Raw genomic sequence first — 19321 nt, 5'->3', positions numbered from 1 at the left:
TACTAATAGAGAGTTCACATGCGCCCACCTACCACACACTTGCCTGAGGAGAAAGAAACAGAAATTAAAGTAGCAATTTTGTGTCTCCCAAATCAGTGTGTTCATAGACACAGGTAGGCCTCAGCTTATTCAAATGTGTTTAAATCTGCATTTTCACTGAAGAAAAATGTAAAAGCCTAGGAACTAATCTAAGATCGTACATCCACTAATCTGTTTTCCAAACAGCTGAATGAATTACTGTTCAATGATTGGTGGCAGTGCCCCCTTTCCAGTATGAATGTGTCAAAAGCAGGATCTAGAAAACTCTCATATATGCTTCCACATGCACGCCTACCAAGGAAAACATGACTATTAAAATTTAACTAGCATTGAACCTCTCAGCTAAGTTGAAACTATCTTGAGAAAGCTATTTTTAGAACATATAAAGTTAGAAGAAACACATTTCAAACAGTGGTGACTTCTGGGCATATCTGCTGAGACAATGGGAAATAAAAGGCTGAAGCCATTACCCAGAAAACCTAATGAGAAGGCAAATTAGACCTTTTCATTCAATTTTGGTGGTTTTTTTCAATACCGTGCATCCTTAACTTGCTAAGGGAAGCAAATGCAATGATGTCATTTATGAATAGAGGAGTCTCAATGGAAATAGAAGATAAAAAGAGAAAAGAATAAAAAGAAGTAAAAATTTTAAGTGCCTGACAGATATTATTAGCACCATTTAGAGATCTTGGGCGTCTATGGTACTCATCTTTGCAGGGGATATGAATTTTCATCATGCTTTAGAAAATATTTTCTGCCGATACTCTATTAATAACCCAAATAGCACACATTTGAAATAAGAAAAGTTCTTTTTTATCCAGATCATACTGGTAGAATCTTACATAAATGTGCTTCAAAAGGAACGTATAGAAGACTAAATATTGCCAACACACTGTTGTAAGTTTCCTTACACTTCTGTTGGTTCATGCTCTCAGTAGTACATGGTCTGCTTTTCTCTACCTCCTCGGAGGCAGAGTAGTAATACGGATCAGGTGGGGAAGGGAAGTGCTGGGAGGAGAAGGGCGGGGTCCCTGGTTAGGGCTCCACCCCTGGCTTGTGCCCACGGACCTAGGTAGGACAAGCTTTTCTGTTTTCCTGCACAAATGTTGCATTTCCCAAGACCATCCTGGCCCGCCCCCATCCTGTGCCTGTAACCCCCACCCAGATCCTAGCGGGAAGAGTGACTAGCGGCAGAGGAACACACAAGTGGAAGAGCACACGACAGGCACAAGCAGATGCCGGCAGGCCATGGACGGGAAGAACTGTGTGGGAATTTGGCCGGGACGTGGGAGGACAGTCCGCCTCTGGGCGCCTGACTCAAGGGGAATACCACCTTCCCACTCCATCCCCCTGCTGCCCTCCCCATTCTCCTCCCTGAGAGTTACCACCACGCAATAAAAAAACCTTGCACCCATTCTCCAAGCCCACGTGTAATCTGATTTTTTCCGGAACACCACGGCAAGAACCCGGAATACAGAAAGCCCTCTCTGTCCTTGCCAGAAGCCACCTACACCTACAGAAGGCTAAACTGAAAGAGCACACTGTAACACACGCCCACCGGGGCTTCGGGACTTGTAAACACTGAACCCTAGATGCTGCTGTGGGGTCGGAGCCCACAGCCTGCCCTTCTGCATGCTCCCCCAGGAGTTCGAGCTGCGGGGCACAGAAAAAAGCGAGCCACAGCCGCACGTCCTACGAGGGGGATAAATAGCCAGGTTCCCCACTTAATCCTGAAATTGATGTGTTAGAGATCAGCGAGATACTGCCCTATAGGTGCTACTGCCAGGACCACTGTTTTCTGTGCAGGTTCTATACTCGGGGGCCATTGCTGGCTCTTCCATTAGCTTCTATGATGGCATTTATGAGATAATTTTGATTGGCAGGGAAGTTATGTTATCTGTAAACTTGGCCTTGAGTATTGTATTATTATTTTTTTACCCCATTAATTGTAGATTTATTTAGTCCACTCCAATTTGATATTTTATCTCCATTTATCATTGCTTAAAACAATAGAAACCTGCTTTTTAAATTGGTAAGTGTATCTTTAGTCACATATAATACTCATGCATCAAAACCTAATGCCTTCTAATCAAAACAGAATTCTAATTTTCCTAGTCCAATTTAAAAGATGGCCTGTTAGGAAAGAATTTAAGCAAACATGTATGTCTTCTAAAGCATATATTGTAAAAAACCTAAGTCTGGATAACAGCATGAAATCTCTTGAGTGTCTGTTTTCAGCTTGTAAAGAAACAGGAGGACATTTTACATCCTTTTTTGGAGACAGGGTCTTACTCTGTCACCCAGGCTGGAGTGCAGTGTGCGATCTCAGCCTTAACCTTCTGGGCTGAAGTGATCCTCCCACTTCAGCCTCCCAAGTAGCTAGGGCTACAGGCACACACCACCACATCCGGCTGGTTTTTTTTTATTTTTTGTAGAGACAGGGTCTCTCTATGTTGCCCAGACAGGTCTCAAACTCCTAGGGGCAAGTGATCCTCCTGTCTTGGCCTCCCAAAGTACTGGGATTATAGGCATAAGCCACCCCGCCTGACCTAATTTTATATTCTTTACCACTCTCTACTTGGTTTCAAACACTGAAAGTGTTATGAAGCTCTGTATTACAGTAATACAGCAAATGACCTTTCAAAGTCTTTTCTCACCCTGTGTTTTAGAATCATTCATAAGAGAATATTCTAGAGTTTTATAATATCTGGCCTTTTTATCTGGTTTCACTGAGGTTGTTTAATTTAAATGTTGTGACTTGAGGAACCAAAAATAGCTATATGCACATTTTGTTTCTTTGCAGAGTCTTGCTCTGTTGCCCAGGCTGGAATTCAGTGGCATGATCTTGGCTCACTGCAACCACCCCCTCCCAGGTTCAAGTGATTCTCCTGCCTCAGCCTCTTGAGTAGCTGGGATTACAGATGTGTGCCACCATTCCTGACTAATTTTTTTTTTTTTGTAGAGATGGGGTTTCACCATGTTGGCCAGGCTGGTCTCTAACTCACTCCTGACCTTACTCCTGACCTTGTGATCTGCCTGCCTCAGCCTCCCAAAGTGCTGGGATTACAGGCGTGAGCCACCAAGTCTGGCCATGTACTGCTTTTTATATTATAATTTGATCCAAAACAGCATGTTATCTCTAAGAGATTCAGTAAAGTAATAATTGTTTGTTATTCTTTAAAGAAAACAATAAAATATTTTGTTTATGTGTACTTACCTAGAAAATCAAACTTTATAGGGAAATAATTCTTTTTTTTTTTTTTGAGACAGATTTTTTTTGCTCTTGTTGCTCAGGCTGTAGTGCAATGGTGCGATCTTGGCTCACTGCAATCTCTGCTTCCTGGGTTCAAGCAATTCTCCTGCCTCAGCCTCCTGAGTAACTGGGACTACAGGCATGTGCTACCGCACCCAGCTAATTTTTTTTTTTTTATTTTTAGTAAGACAGGGTTTCACCATATTGGCCAGATGGTCTTGATCTCCTGACCTCCTGATCCACCCACCTCGGCCTCCCAGAGTGCTGGGATTATAGGCATGAGCCACCAGGCCCGGCCAGGGGAATAATTCTTAATTCTTAATTCTTAGAATCAGAAAGAAATAAACTCTTTAAAAACGTTAAGAAATCAAGAGTGTTTTTTTTTTAGTGTAAACAAGAAAAACACAGCTTAAACTTTTCTAAGTCTGATAAAAATATTTGCTTATGTTGATGAACATTAAATTTTAATTTAAAAATTCCAATTGAAGATGGCAATACATATTTTTAGCATGCATTGACAATTTTTTTCATTTCAGAATAAACATTTTGTATTTCAAAAAGTGCACATTTTAAAAGGAGGTATTTTATACTAATCTCTAATTGAACATTGTATTTCTTCATCAGGTGGGCAAGTGATGTATGTAGCTGAAAAGAAAACACTTTTTCATCCTTGACCAACATAGTATTTAGCAGGCAACAAAAATGACTGTGCATTTGTATTATCTAAAACAAGGGATTGAAAAAAGTAATGCATTGGAAGTAGATTCACTAGAGCTATTTCAATTTTAAAAATAGTAGCAGCCTTTATATAACATGAGAAATTGGGAGATTCCTTCAGGGAGGACTCACTTTTGAACTAAGTAACTGCCAATTGGATTTCTTCCAATGATACAATTGCTATTTTTTTTTTTTTTTTGAGACAGAGTCTTGCTCTGTCACCAGGCTGGAGTGCAGTGGCGTGATCTCTGTTCACTGCAACCTCTGCCTCCCAGGTTCCAGCGATTCCCCTGCCTCTACCTCCTAAGTAGCTGGGATTACAGGCACCTTGCCACCATGCCAGGCTAGTTTTTTGCATTTTAGTAGAGACTCCCAGCTAATTTTTTTTTAATTAAAAAAAATTTTTTTTTTTTTTTAGCATGTTTGCCAAGATGGTCTCAATCTCCTGGCCTTGTGATTCACCCACCTCAGCCTCCCAAAGAGTTGGGATTACAGGCATGAGCCACTGTGCCTGGCCAATTGTTAATATTTCTGATGCCATTTTGAAATAACAACTTTGTTGCTGAACTAATATAAAAGTAATCAATTTCTTTTTCTTTTAAATAAAGAATGGAAGTAGAGTATCAGTAGTTTTTAAGTGGTAGATACACATTGTAACCATTTTTGTCACAAGTTTCTGGTGGTGTTCCTCAAGAACTAGAAATGTTACGTTTTTGATATTGTTTCTTGTAAAAGATTAGAAAAGAAATATGCACTTAGAAAATATACTTAATATAGACAGAAGAAATAAACCTGGAACAGGAAATCCAGGGGGCAGGTAGATTGGCTGGGAGGGGAAAAATATGGAGGCAAGGGGGCACTTTCACTTCCTAGTCTATGTTCTGGCTTACTCAAATTTGTACCAATGAGAATGCATTTATTGTATAATTTTTTAAAAGGATAACTACAGTTTGTTTTTTAAAAGAAAGTTAACTGCCTTACACACACACACACACACACACACAAACACACACACACCTGTTAGAACTAATACATGAATTCAGAGAAGTTGCAAAAAGATCAGCTGTGTCTCTATACACTAACAATGAACAATCTGAAAAGGAAGTTAAGAAAATAACTCCACTTACATTAGTGCCCTCCAAATACTTAGGAATAAACTAAACCAACAAGGTGAAAGACTTGTATACTGAAAACTGCAAAATGCTGCTGAATGAAATTAAAGAGGCCACAAAAAAATGGAAATAAATCCCATGTTTATGGCTTGGAAGACTTGATACTGTTAAGATGCTCATACTACCCAAAGTGATCTATACATTCAATGCAATCCCTATCAAAATCCCAATGATATTTTTTCAGAAATAGAAAAGTTCATTCTAAAATCTATACGGAAATTCAAAGAACCCTGGATAGCCAATATACTTGTGAAAAAAAAAAAGTTAGAGGTCTCACACTTTTTGATTTCCAAACCACTACAAAGCTATAGTAATCAAGACAGTGTGGGCTGGGCGTATTGGCTCAGCCCTGTAATCTCAGCACTTTGGGAGGCTGAGGCAGGTAGCTTGCTTGAGCCCAGGAGTTCAAGACCAGCCTCGGCAACACAGTGAGATCCTGTCACTACAAAACATAAAAATGAAAAATTGCTGGGGGCAGTAGTGGTGAATACCTGTAGTCCCAGCTGCTAGGGAGGTTGAGGTGGGAAGATGGCTTGAGCCTAGGAGGTCGAGGCTGCAGTGAGCTGTGATTGCAACCCTATGCTCCAGCCTGGGTGATAGAGTGAGACCCTGTTTCAAAAACAAAACAAAACAAAAACCAGTGTGGTACTAGCATAAAGACTAGCACATAGACAAGTGGAATAGACCAGAAATAAATCTTTGATATATGTCAAATGATTCTCAAAAAGGATGCCAAGACTGTTCAGTGGAGAAAGGACAGTTTTCTCAATAAACTGTGTTGGGAAAACTAGATCTCCACTTGCAACAGAATGGAGTTAGGCCCTTACCTTATACTATACACAAAAATGAACTCAAAGTAGATTAAAGACCTAAATATAAGAGCTAAAACTATAAAACTCTTAAAGGGAAACATAGGAAAAAAGTTTCATAGCATTGTATTTGGCAGTGATTTCTCGTATATCACACCAAAAGCACAGGCAACAAAATAAGAAATGAATAAAATTGTATTTCACCAAAATTTAAAAACTTTGTGTATCAAAGGACATTATCAACAGAATGAAAAGGCAAGCCACAAAATGGGAGAAAGTATGTGTAAGTTATATATCAGATAAGGAATTAATATCCAGAATATATAAAGAATTCCTACAACTAAACAACAGAAAAGACAAACATTCCAATTAAAAATGGACAAAGGACTTGAATAATAGACATTTCTCCAAAGAAGATATACAGGTGGCCAATAAGCACATGAAAAGATATTCAACATAACCAATCACTAGTGAACTGCAGCTCAAAAGCACAGTGAAATACCACTGCACACCCGGTAGGAAGACTGTTACCAAAACAAAACAAATCACCAGAAAACACCAAGCATTGGCCAGGATGTGGAGAAATTGGAACCCTTATGCACTACCGGTGGGAATGGAAAATAGTGCAGCCGTTATGCAAAAGAGTGTGGGGGTTCCTCAGAAAATAAAAACTTAAATTATCATATAATCCAGCAATGTCACATACAGGCATATACGCCAAAGAACTGAAAGCAGGACTCAAAGAATATTTGTATATTCATGTTCATAGCAGCATTAGTCATAATAGCCCAGTGGTGGAAGCAACACAAATGCCCATTAATGGATGAATGGATAAACAATATGTGTATATGCACACAATGGAATATTAATTAGCCTTAAACAGAAAGGAAATTCTGACTCTACAATATGAATGAACCATGAGGACATGCTACGTGAAATAAAGCAGACACAGAAAAACATAAGTCCACTTATATGAGATACGTAGTGTAAACTCACAGAAACAGAAAATAGAATAGTAGTTGCCAGGGTCTGGGAGGAGGGGAGAATAGGCGGCTATTGTTTAACGGGCATGCAGTTTCATTTTGGGAACATGAAAAAAGTTCTGGAGATAGATGATGGTAGTTGAACTGCACACTTAAAAATGACTAACATGTCTGTTGGGGGGAATAGCACGGGGTGCGGAGTTGGGGAGAGATAGCAGGGGGAGAAGTGCCAGATATAGGTGAAGAGGAGGAAGGCAGCAAATCACACTGCCACATGTGTACCTATGCAACTATCTTGCATGTTCTTCACATGTACCCCAAAACCTAAAATGCAATTAAAAAAACGGAAAAAAAGAAAAAAAAAATGACCAACATGGTGAATTATCTTTGTGTGTGTGGTGTGCATATTTTACTATAACAAAAAAAACGTTAGCTGCAAAAGTGTTTTGGGTAGATATGACAGTTGGAGGAAAATGGCAGAGCTGTAAAAATGCTTTAAAATAGTGCATATTTAAGCTTAGGAGAGGCACAGTGGCTCACACCTATAATCCCAGCCTTTTGGGAGGCTGAGGCAGGAGGATTGCTTGAGCCCAAGAGTTCAACAGCAGCCATGGCAACAAAGCAAGAATCTGTCTCTAAAAAATTAAAAAAAAAAATATTAGCCGGTCATGATGGTGCATGCCTATAGTCCCAGCTACTTGGAGTGCTGAGGCAGGAGGATTACTTGAGCCCAGGAGGTTGAAGCTGCAGCAAGCCATGAAGGCACCATAAACTTCAGCCTGGAGAACAGAGTGAGACCCTGCCTCAAAAATAAATTAAAATAAAGGAAACTTAGGAGAAAATGAGATATTGCAGAATTTCTCACTTTTGGCAAAATTCACAAAATTGAATGACATTTGGATTATTTTGTGCCAATACTCCATGGCTGACTTGATTCAAAATTTAGATACACAGGGATTTAGCCAATTATCCATTATAATTTTGGAACTCAAGTTTTACATTCATGCTTTGTCTGGAAGCAAAGTAGCCAGCAGTGAAAAAATTTTGTAACTGTCAGCAAGCAAATAAAAATTTGTTATTCAACAATAAGGACCTGTTTTTCTTCCCCCTCTCTCTATTCTGCAAAGTGTTAAAAGTCCTAGACCAGAAGCAGTTTTCTGATCACAAAAGAAATAAGTAATTTGTAGCAGGTGGTTCTAATTGTGCCCATCAAACCTGTCATTCCATTGTGCAGAAGAGTGGAAAATCAATTAGCCACTACAAGCTTGGGTACTGAAGAGTGACAGGAGTGTCTTAACTCAAACTGGAAATCAGTAATGGAAGAAAATGATTACCATGGCCGCTAGTGGACACTGCTGGATCTGAGAGACTTTCCGTCTACTGCCCAACCTTCTCGGACAAAAGATGCTGTTGGAGAAAATTCCAATGTGTACTGTCAGTCAAAAGCAGTACAGTGTATACCCTTCCTTGTTTCTTCCCTGATGGGGTCTGAATGTTTAAAAATCAAGAGCACTGGCTCTTCAACTCACGAGTCCTGTGTGGGAGTTACTGCTTTGAATGGAAACATGTTTTGGGGGTAGCATTAGTATATGTTAACTGACTTGGACAGATGCCACATCCCTGCTCACATGCACTCCCTCAGGGCTTGGTTGGTGACAGGCCTAGGAGGCCAAGACTGGGATAAAAACAAACTTCCCAATGCCACAGTTCTGCTTTAGAGTTGGAGCAGTTTCTGGCTACTCAGTTGCTGGCTACTGAGTACAGTTTACCAGAGAAAACATTTAAAGTATTCACAACATAGTCTTGTATCCGGTTTTGGGGAAAATAAAATAGATTTTTTCCCAGATACTGTCTATCATTTGTATGAGGTCCCCAAAGGGCTCACAGAATATGAAGCATTTGTTCTAACACATTTCTGCCTTAGCCTGGGTCATTTTGGCACTTTGGGTTATCTGTAATGTCACTGTGAGTTTATCCATTTATCGTGTTATTCTACCTTCTTTACTTATTTCTTGGGTCAACGTTCTATCTCTTCAGCTGCTGGTTTTCAGAAAGCACTGGACAATGATACCATGCCTTTTATTTCTTGTGTATGGCATGTCAGAGTTTACTCTAGGGCCTCTCATAAAATAGGTATCCAATAAATAATTATTTAACCAACTCTTGGCTCTTAATTTTTTATGTGGCCAGATAACATATGAAAAGTAATTAACACAGTGCCAGGTATGTAACAGGCACTCAATAAACATTAAACAAAAAAAGAAAACAGACTAAACATAAAAAGCAGGTGAAACAATTAGACTTATTATTTTTTGGTAAAAGAACATGATTACATTGTAATGAACAAAAGAGCATACAGCTTCATTGGTCAGGCTCCTGTAAAGTTTAATTTTGACTCACTGATTGGGGGACTTCCAACCCAAGGTGCTCTTGGAACCTTTTGGCTGAGTTAATAAATTGATGAAGGCTTTCTTCTGCCTGTTAGCTAAAGCTGGGAGGAGAAAGGTAGAGCTAAAAACAATGCTGAGATACATTAAAGTTAGGGCTATATTCTGACAAGATGATCTCCTGAAAGTAAAATTTTTGCCAGGTGATTTAGTCTGCCAAATGCTATCAATCCATTCATGTGTGTGTGTGTGTGCGCACGTGCGTTTGTGTGTGTATGTATTCTTGTGCATTGTTTGGAACAAAAGCTGGGAAGGAAGTCAAGGATGTAAGAGGGTAAGAGGAGGAAGGACATACTGGGAGCTTTGGATGTTGACTTCTGATGTGGGAAGAGCAGTGAAATCATACAGGAATTCCTCTATGAATTAGACTTACATAGGAAGGATCTCTAGGCAAAACCAGTTGTCCTATTTCCTGATATTCAGTGAATATTTTTAAAGGCAATGGTCCAGGCAAATAAGCAAATGATTTGCTTTGCAGTTGTACTTTCCTGTGGCACCACTGGAGTTCTACCCTGCTTCTGTCTTCCCCAGGAAGACTTGGTCTCCCAGGTGTCCCAGCCCTCACTGCCCTCCTGGCATTTATAGTGATATGAGATCACCTTCGCGGTTGGTGCTTTTATCCCCTACAAATATTATGCATCAGTAGCATGCTGCAGATTATATGGAGTGTAAAAAGAGTACAGTCTCTGTGCCAGCATCAGGAAGATATATGTGCACAGAGAAGTCTCAATCTAAATTAAACAGACAAAGTGCTGGTGAGGCATTTGAATATCCTCCACATTTTATTGTTTCTTTTCTGCTAAAAAAGACCCCATATAACTCACATACATTACATTTAAAAAAGACTTGTTAAATAATGTGTTTTGGCTGGGCATGGTGGCTCATGTCTGTAATCCCTGCAATTTGGGAGGCTGAGGCAGGTGGATCACTTGAGGTCAGGAGTTCGAGACCAGCCTGACCAACATAGTGAAACCCCATCTCTACTAAAAATACAAAAATTAGCAGGGCGTGGTGGCAGGTGCCTGTAATCCCAGCTACTCAGGAAGCTGAGGCAGAAAAATTGCTTGAACACAGAAGGCAGAAAAAATCTAAAAACAGCTGAATATATTAGAAAAGCTGGATAATTAACAAATGTTTACGGAAAGTAAAAGTCACCTTAAATTCTATTATTTATTACTCAAAATCAATTCTGGAATAACATATTATAATTTAAATTAATCTCATTTAAATAATTTAATCCTTTGATGTATAGCATGATTCAGATTTTGATGAGTTATGATTGTAGCCAAATGTTATCATTCCACATCAAAGCAGCCTTGTTTCTGTTTAAAAAAATTTTTACTTTACCTGTTTGTAATGGTTACAAGTGCAGGAGGACAGTAATAACCACTGGAAGCTTCGTCAAAGCTTCGAAGGACTGTGTCAATTTTATAACAGAAGCCACCATGTCTCTCCCATCCCTTAAAAACATAAAAGGGAAATTAAGGACACATCCTGATTTAGTTAAAGAAATCTTTTTGCATACTCTTTTACCACTTACATGACTTTCTTCTCTTACTCATTTAAAACTCATTGAATTTTTGTCTTGATATTTTTATATTTATTCTATCTGGTAATACCATTAACTATAGCCACTTCCACATTTATTTATTATCTTAAAACCTAAATTTTAAAATTAACTAAAAACCTTAAAACATAAAACTTAAAAGCAAAAGCAAATGAAAATAAAAAGGCACTCATTCAAGATCTCTCTCTCTCTCTCTCTCTGTGTGTGTGTGTGTGTGTGTGTCTGGCTTACAGAATTTCATATAAGTGGCCCTGACAGGAGGGTAGAAATTAAGTTTTGGCTCTGGAGTCAGAATGCATGGGTTTGAATTCTGGCTCCACTACTGTGCAACCTTGTTTAATATGTTAGTTTTTTCATCTATACAATTTGAGGATAATAGTAGTATTTATGGGGCTGTTCTGAGAATCAGAGAAGGACAATACAAACAGAGATTTTAGAATTGAACAGAGGGCAAAGAGAAAATGAACAAAGAGAATGTATCTAGATAATATTATAGCTTTTTTTCAACTTTCATACTGATTATTTCATGTTACCCCACTGAGATTCATTGAGATTAGGAACTTGGATAAAGTCAAACGAGTGGATCAGCGGGGCCTGAAACCCTATTCTGGCACAGTCCAGGATGGTCTTGGTTGGAGCACAATGCTTCCAAATACAGAATGACCAATATTTGTGTTTTTTTCTTTTCTCTTTGGTAGAGATTATTCCTAAATTAACTGACTGGCCTTTTAGAGAGGAAGAAAGTAAGCTTTGGCACTCAGACAAAAATGACAAACATGTAGGTCTATGGCTTAGCCCTGGGAACAATGAAGGGTGGCGCTATTCTCTGACATCATGCAGTACAGTCTATGGCCATACCACTCTGAACATGCCCAATCTCATCTGAAATCATACAGTACAGAAGACGTACATTCATTAGTCTTCTATATTTAAACTGAGCTATTTTAGTTCTTTTTTCCCAATGTTATTAAATCACATCATTTATATCTATTTTAATTTATTCACCAGTTTTAAAACACTTTTTATTGTATGCCATGCCAATATTTGCCAGCTTTTGATTAGTTATAAAATGATTTCTCATAAATTTCTTGGAAAAGATTTAGGTTTTGCAGTAAATTAAAGAAAACCTTAATTTAGAAATCACCTATGTTAGTTCAAACATATCATTAACTGAGGTGTGAAGCACAGGAGCTCCCACATCCAGCCATCTAGGATCTGCTCTGAACTCACTCCTTTCACTGCTATTCCCAGTCTCTGAGTAACTGACAGCTCCATACAGCTCCTTCATGAATCTCTCCAGGGTAGAAGCAGGGATATTAGACTGCTCCTGTACTTGGAAGGACAGAGAGAGGGAGGCTGGCAACTTGACTTTTCTGACAATGTATTTCTTCATTAGCATTTTTAGATCATAGCCTGCTTAGCAAAACAAATTTGAAAAATCCAATAACCGAACAGGCTCAAGAAAAGGGAGGGAAAAAAAGATGCAGCATAGAATAATTAGAAAAACAGACTTGTTACTTCAAGGCTTTGTCCACACAATGCATGTGGGAAGGATAATTGATTATATCAGTTAACTCTTTGTATGCTAGGTGCCACTTCATTTTTAAATGAAAGGATGGTGGTGACAAAACTGAAGGAATTGCTCATGTTGTCCAATTCCCGAAAAGGTGACTCAGAAGGAAAAACAAATCACCTTTTCTTTTTTTTTTTTTGCTTTGAAATTATCGAGATTGAATTTACAAAATGATTTTTTCAGTGTGGGCTGTTTAGAGAATTGCATTGAAGCAACTTTCTAAAAAACAGAAAACTTTCAAAACCATATTCACAGACTGATGCATAATAAAATTAATGGGAATTTCCTCACAAAGCTGGAGAACTGGCTCTGAACTCAGAAACTTTAAACACCGGTAATGCTGGCTGGAAAAGGGAAGCAGTGAACAAAAGTTTGAATAGAACATCAGTTCTGTTGCTGCAGTGTAAGAAGTTAATTGTCCTTTCAACAAAAATAAAACACATTGTTTCCCAAAAAGCCACAGTAAGACAAATGCCCCCACCCTTGCCCCTGCCCCGTCTTCAATATTTCAGATAAGGCAGAGATTAATCAGAGATCAGCTATAACTAATCCAGAAATTGTAATCATTGGATAAAATGGTGGCATGTCAGCTATGGCACATCTATTATCCAGCTAGAGTATGACGAGTAGTTCGCATGTTTACACATTGATTTATGAATAAAATGAAGATTCTAGAGGGATGGGTCATTGTTCAATGATAACACAAATAATTGGATCAGAAGAGAAAATAATTAAAGCAGAGTTGCATAAAAACCAGGTCTGGAAAACTGTTGAGACTGATACAGCATAGTTTACTCTGAGGCAAAGAATCACAGTTGTTTTCTGATATCTCACTTGAAAGCTAGAAAAACCATAGGTCAGGCACAGTGGCTCAGGCCTGTAATTCCAATACTTTGGGAGGCCCAAGCAGGCAGATCACTTGAGGTCAGGAGTTTGAGACCAGTCTGGCCAACATGGCAAAATCCTGTCTCTACTAAAAATACAAAAATTAGCCAGGCAGAGTGGTGCCTGTAATCCCAGCTACTTGGGAGGCTGAGGCATGAGAATTGCTAGAGCCTGGGAGGTGGATGTTGCAGTGAGCTGGGATGGCACCACTGCACTCTCCAGCCTGGGTGATGGAGCAAGACAAGAAAGAAAGAAAGAAAGAAAGAAAGAAAGAAAGAAAGGAAGGAAGGAAAGAAAGAAAACCAAGTGTGAGACAGGGCATCACACATCACAGGATAGTCACTGTACAGATGACTATCAGGATCATTTACATTTTTAATCTCAAAAGAGATTATCAGGATTTATCAGGATCATTTACATTTTTAATCTCAAAAGAAAAGTAATACTATGTAGAAGATCAAAAGATAATCAGGACTAAGAAAAAGAGGGAGGGAAAGAAAGAGGAGAGAGAGAGAAAAAAGAGAAAGAGAGACAGAGACAGAGAGGGATAGGAGAAACATGGATAAATTCACTTTAAGTTGATGGTGGAATTGATATTCTAGCTATGAAGTCCCCGTACCTACACTGCAATGTTAACAGCACTCACCTCTTGACATCCTGATTCAGCATCAGAGAGTACCTTGCCTGCTTTCTTACAAATATAAAGCAGTGTTTCTTCACAATTTTTGACTTTCCAGTGTCCCTCCTAAGAAGAAAAATGTTACCAGAGAATGAATGTACTCTGTGCTGATGCTGATGGGCAATACCAATTCTTAGAAATAAAAATATGATAATAATGTGTTCCCACATGGGATAATGTTTCAGACAGCTCCCCGCTTTGTCACGGAAAGAGTTAACACTTTGTCTAGGGATGGGAGGCCCCTCTGTCCAGCACGAGTTTCAAGATGTGCAATCTGTAACTGAGTAGGCAAGAGAGAGGGTGCAACTAATAATAACTGGTGCTTCTTGATTGCTGCCACGAGTTAGGTTTCATGCAGGGTGATTTTCATATATTATCTCAACGTTCCAGGGAGGCAGAATTATTATTCTCATTTTAAAGGTTAGAGTTAGCATTTGACATGGTCCTAGAGTCAGTAAAAATTGGAGCTAGGATTGATACCAAGGCCAGCCTGGCTTTTCATTAAGCTGTTCTCAATTTTTCTAGGAAAAGATGGGATGGAGCCATGATTCTCAATCTCGAGTATATTCCAGAAGCACCTGGAGGGCTAATTGAAATGTAGATGACTGGCCGCATGACCAGTGTCTCATTCGGTAGCTCTGGTGGGACCTGAGAATCAGCATTCCTAAGAAGTTTTCAGGCCATGTTAAAGCTGCTGGTCTGGGGGTCACACTCTGAGAACCACTGGGATGAAGCCATCCCCTTGACCAATTGAGAGTGCTGATACCCCTCTTCAACCACTTTTAAGGGTTGCATTAAATGCTTTGCTGCTTTCATGTATATACCCGATGCTGAGGAAATTCCTACAAGCTGCGATGAAACATCCTACATAATATTGGCATAACTGAAATTAATGTCAACCTTCAATGATTCTTTCATCAGGAATTCTTCACAGCACCACCCCATTTCCTCTTTATATGCTAGCAGATAACTTCATGTCTTTCTCTCATTCTATCTAAGGTTTCTTTCAGATCTTTCATTCATAATAATATAATAACTGCTAACAGATTAAAATTTTATCCTCCCGTAGGATTTTTTAATAACACAAAGCAGAACCTTAGGCTAAAATTACACAATTGAAATTCTGGTGGTATTTCATGCATCCAGAATTTTAGGGGAATGTGGAGCCCTTCCATGACCATCAGAAAAATACAACGTCCAGGGCTGACTCCTTCATTTGTAAGAGGAGTCCTGCATTGCTCTCCATGGAGTCTTCCATAGCGTCAGGCATACTGCAGTTAAGAACTGTTAGATGAATGGAAGAACAAATGAATTGTTTCCTAGGCTCTCGTATTCAAATTTTTGTCAACTGTGATTTGGTAACTTGTTCATTATAAGGATTATATTCATACTGAGTTCTACTCCATGTCAATAAATGTTAATTTTTACACATCTACTATTTAAGGAGCTTCTGAGCTGCCAAAACAGGGGCCACAAAGTATTACACTTCCAGCAGCATTGTGCTGACATATCTGATACTATTAATACCTATCCTCAATCTCTTAAAAAAAAATCCCCATGCCTGTCAATAAGAAATGATCACCTAAATTATATCAAAACTAATGAACCAATAAATCAGCAGATACTGTAGAACAAACTGTGGTAGGCCAGGCACGGCGGCTCACACCAGCAATCATAACACTTTGGGAGGTTAAGGAAGGTAGAGTCTGGGAGTCTGAGACCAGCAGGGGCAACATGAAACCCCATCTCTGCTAAAAATACAAAAATTAGCCAGACATGGTGGTAGAGGCCTGTAATCCCAGCTACTGGGAGGCTGAGGCATGAGAATTGCTTGAACCTGGGAGGCAGAGGTTGCAGTGAGCTGAGATCACACCACTGCACTCCAGCCTGGGTGACAGTGAGACTCTGTCTCAGAAGCAAACAAGCAAAACACTGTGGTGGATTTCAGCAGAGCTAGACCCAGACAAACGTTTAGAGGTATTATTTCTTCTCTTCCTATGAGGCTGAGAAACACCACCTTAGCTTGTAAAATTGTTACTGCACTGTACAATTGTAATTTGTCTGTGCCAGCATTAAAAGATGAAACCATGAAACATGTCACAAAAGTTAAGTGCTTAGAAAATGCTCCTGTTTGGCTGGCATAATTACTTTGTCAAGCCACGTCAGTAACATTTAATAAACTGCCTCCTGGGGGATCTTGACAGAGTATCCTGGTGGTTAGAAAGAATAAGGATATCTACCAAGTCCCAACAACCTCCTGCATTCAGAAGCTATCTTGATCAAAGGGATTAAGCCTGTTTTAGACATAATAAACTGTTCAAATGGCTTGGGATTAAACTAATTTTGTATAATCAGGTGCTTTAGATAAATGAGAGACTAGAACATAGGGATGAGTGTGATGTTCAGGCCACTGGGACCGCTCCACACATGCGAGGAAAAGAGCAAGATTTTCCACTGATCCACAGTTTCAAAGAGGTTGCACACACTGTTTAAATCCCTTTATGTAAATAAGATAACAGAGCTTAAACACTATGACTCTCCAGAGTAATCTTCCATCCCTTAGTTCTTCCCTTCCTCGTCACGGCAGTAAATGGAACCACCATCCACCAAAGCCATGGTTGCTCAATCCAAAAGCCGAGTTCTTTCTCACCCCCACATCTAACTTAGCAACACCTCCTATTCCCCAAAACACACTTGGATCTGTCTATTTCTCTTCACAGTCACTACCCTAACTCAACTCCAGAGTAGCCTCCAAACTGGCTTTTCTGCTTCCATTTTATCCCTCTCCTAACCATTTTCTGTGCAGCAGCCACGGTTAATTTTGAAATGTAAATCAGATCATGCCCTTTGTTTCCCTGAAGCACTTTAGTGGTTCCTATACCATGGCCTAGAAACCTGGCATTTTAGAATTTCTGCTGCCCATCTCTTATGACCTCCTCACCACTGGTCTCCTTTTTGATCATTCAGCAAGGCAGGTCTTGGTCTGCCTTTGGGTCTTTGCACTTGCTACCCTCTGCATGTTCTGCTTAGAATATCCTCTTCCTTTCTCTTTAAGAGTTTTTTGAAGTCCAAGCTTAAATGTCATCTTTTCAGAAATGCTTTCTGACTGTCCTGTCCTGCCTTAACCCAGACTGTTCACTATCGTGTCACATATTTCCTTGGTGCAATCATTACAACTATAATTACCATGGTTTTTTTTTTCTGTGTGTACTCGTTTACTCCCTAATATGGAAGGCCCATAAGGAGCCAGGACTGTGCCTGTCTAGGTCTCGTCACAACCCAAGGCTCCAGCACAGGTGGCCTTCAGCACAAGATCAGCAAAGTGAACACAGAATAAGTGAATCGACTTACAGACTGTTCTGCTGAGACACACAGCTGGCTTCTATTTGGAAAAATTTTGGGCTCAAGTGTGTGCCAATTAGTAAAGATGACTGAAGAGTCATTAGACCATTCAAAGGAAACTGGAATTTTATTGCTGCTCAAACCAATCCATGTTTCTGATGCATTTTCTGTAAGAGATAAATGTAAATTACTTACGGGTTCCTATTATTTGCAAAGGAGATAACACCCTGGAGTTATTAGCAAAACAGACCGCTTCCCATGTGATTTCTTTATTTCTTTGTGTGATGAAACCTGTTTAAGTCTCGGTATAAAATATCTGTTTAAATGTTTTCCCCTCCCTGCTATGGTTTGAATGTGTGTCCCCTTCAAAATTCAGGTTGAACCTTAATCCCCAGTGTGGCAGTATTGACAGGGGGGCCTTTCAGGGGTGAGTGGGTCATGAAGGTTCTGCCCTGATGAATGGATTAATGAGTTAATGGATTAACTGGTTGTCATGGGAATGGTTCTGGTGGCTTTACAAGAAGAGGAAAAGAGACCTGAGATAGCACACTCAGTCCCCTCTCCATGGGATGCCCTGTGCTACCATGGGACTCTGCAGAGAATCTCCTCCAGCAAGAAGACCCTCTGCAGATGTGGCCCTTTGACCTTGAACTTCCCAGCCTTGATAACTATAGGAAACAAATTTCTTTTCTTTATAAATTACTCAGTTTCTTTGTATTCTATTATAAGCAATAGAAAATGGACTAACACACTCCTATAATATCCAGATCTGCTTGATATAGGCCTTATAAGTGAGACAGAGTATGAGCTAAAGCCAATGCAACAACAAAACCTAAGCAAGTTGGCTTCCTGGGGATCTGGTTTCTGCTACAGCCATGTGTGTATGTTAGGTAGATCTGAAAAGTCTGGTTTTGCTCCTGCCTAGAGAAAGGAAAAATAGGAAGTCCCACTGGATTATGAAAAAGGCATGAAACAAACAAACTTTTAATGATGGTCTAGCTTAAAGATATGTGGTTTTTTTTCCCCAACAGATGTTGTTGAGGATGCAAAAAAAGGAAAACTTATACACTATTGGTAGGAGTGTAAATTAGTACAACCTTTATGGAAAACAGTATGGGGATGAGTCAGGGAACTAAAAATAGAACTACCATTTAATCCAGCAACCTCACTATCAAAAAGTAATTTTTTGATGTAATGATTTTTGTCCCTGTACACATATGTTTATCACAGCATTATTCACAACAGAAAAGATGGAATCATATAGGTATCCATCAGAGGAGGGCTGGATAAAAAAATATGGACACACACACACACACACACACACCATGGAATACTACTCAGCCATAAAAAAAGGATGAAATCATATCTTGTGCACACAGGTATGGCACTTGAGGTGACTCTGCTAAGTGAAATAACTCAGAATGTCAAAAACTACATGCTCTCACTTATAAGTGGGAGCTAAACAATGGAGACAAATGGATATACAGAGTAGGATAATAAACACTGGAGACTCCAAAAGGTGGTAGGTTGAGGCTGAGGGTTAAAAAATTGCCTGTTGAGCACCAATGCATGATGAGGCCATGAAAAGGCCAGACTTCACCACTGCAATATATGCATGCAAGAAATAATCACTTCTTAAATCTGTTTTTTAAAGTATGTTTTTTCCTTTTTATTTTTTCTGCCATGGGAAGAAAGGAACAAAACCTCTTAAAGGCATTGAAATGGGGTTGCTGGAAAAGTAATTAAAACTGACACCCTAGGTAGGAAAGGACCCTATGTGGCTTAAAGAGATGTGTAAGTCCCCTTGGTGAGATAAGCGGCCCACAGGGTTCTTTTAATCCCAAATGTGAAGGAT

General features: G+C 39.4%; 1 protein-coding gene across 11 annotated transcripts in view; it reads right to left on the bottom strand.

Moving 5' to 3' along the window:
* Positions 1-19321, bottom strand: part of PLA2R1 (phospholipase A2 receptor 1) — a 134208-nt gene that overhangs the window by 73424 nt on the left and 41463 nt on the right. For all 11 annotated transcript variants that reach the window (XR_013518903.1, XR_013518904.1, XR_013518905.1 and 8 more), the window contains exons 8-10: positions 17476-17633; positions 14092-14190; positions 10768-10880 (exon numbers count right to left, since the gene is read on the bottom strand). Coding sequence is in view for 7 of the 11 variants with exons in the window: in XM_002749407.7 (XP_002749453.5) it covers positions 10768-10880; positions 14092-14190; positions 17476-17633 (370 nt within the window). In the remaining 4 variants the exon portion in view is untranslated. The remainder of the gene's footprint in view (positions 1-10767; positions 10881-14091; positions 14191-17475; positions 17634-19321) is intronic.

This window comes from Callithrix jacchus, chromosome 6, assembly GCF_049354715.1.
Source record: "Callithrix jacchus isolate 240 chromosome 6, calJac240_pri, whole genome shotgun sequence".
Taxonomy (NCBI): domain Eukaryota; kingdom Metazoa; phylum Chordata; class Mammalia; order Primates; family Cebidae; genus Callithrix; species Callithrix jacchus.
This window is presented reverse-complemented; position numbering and strand designations above follow the sequence as displayed.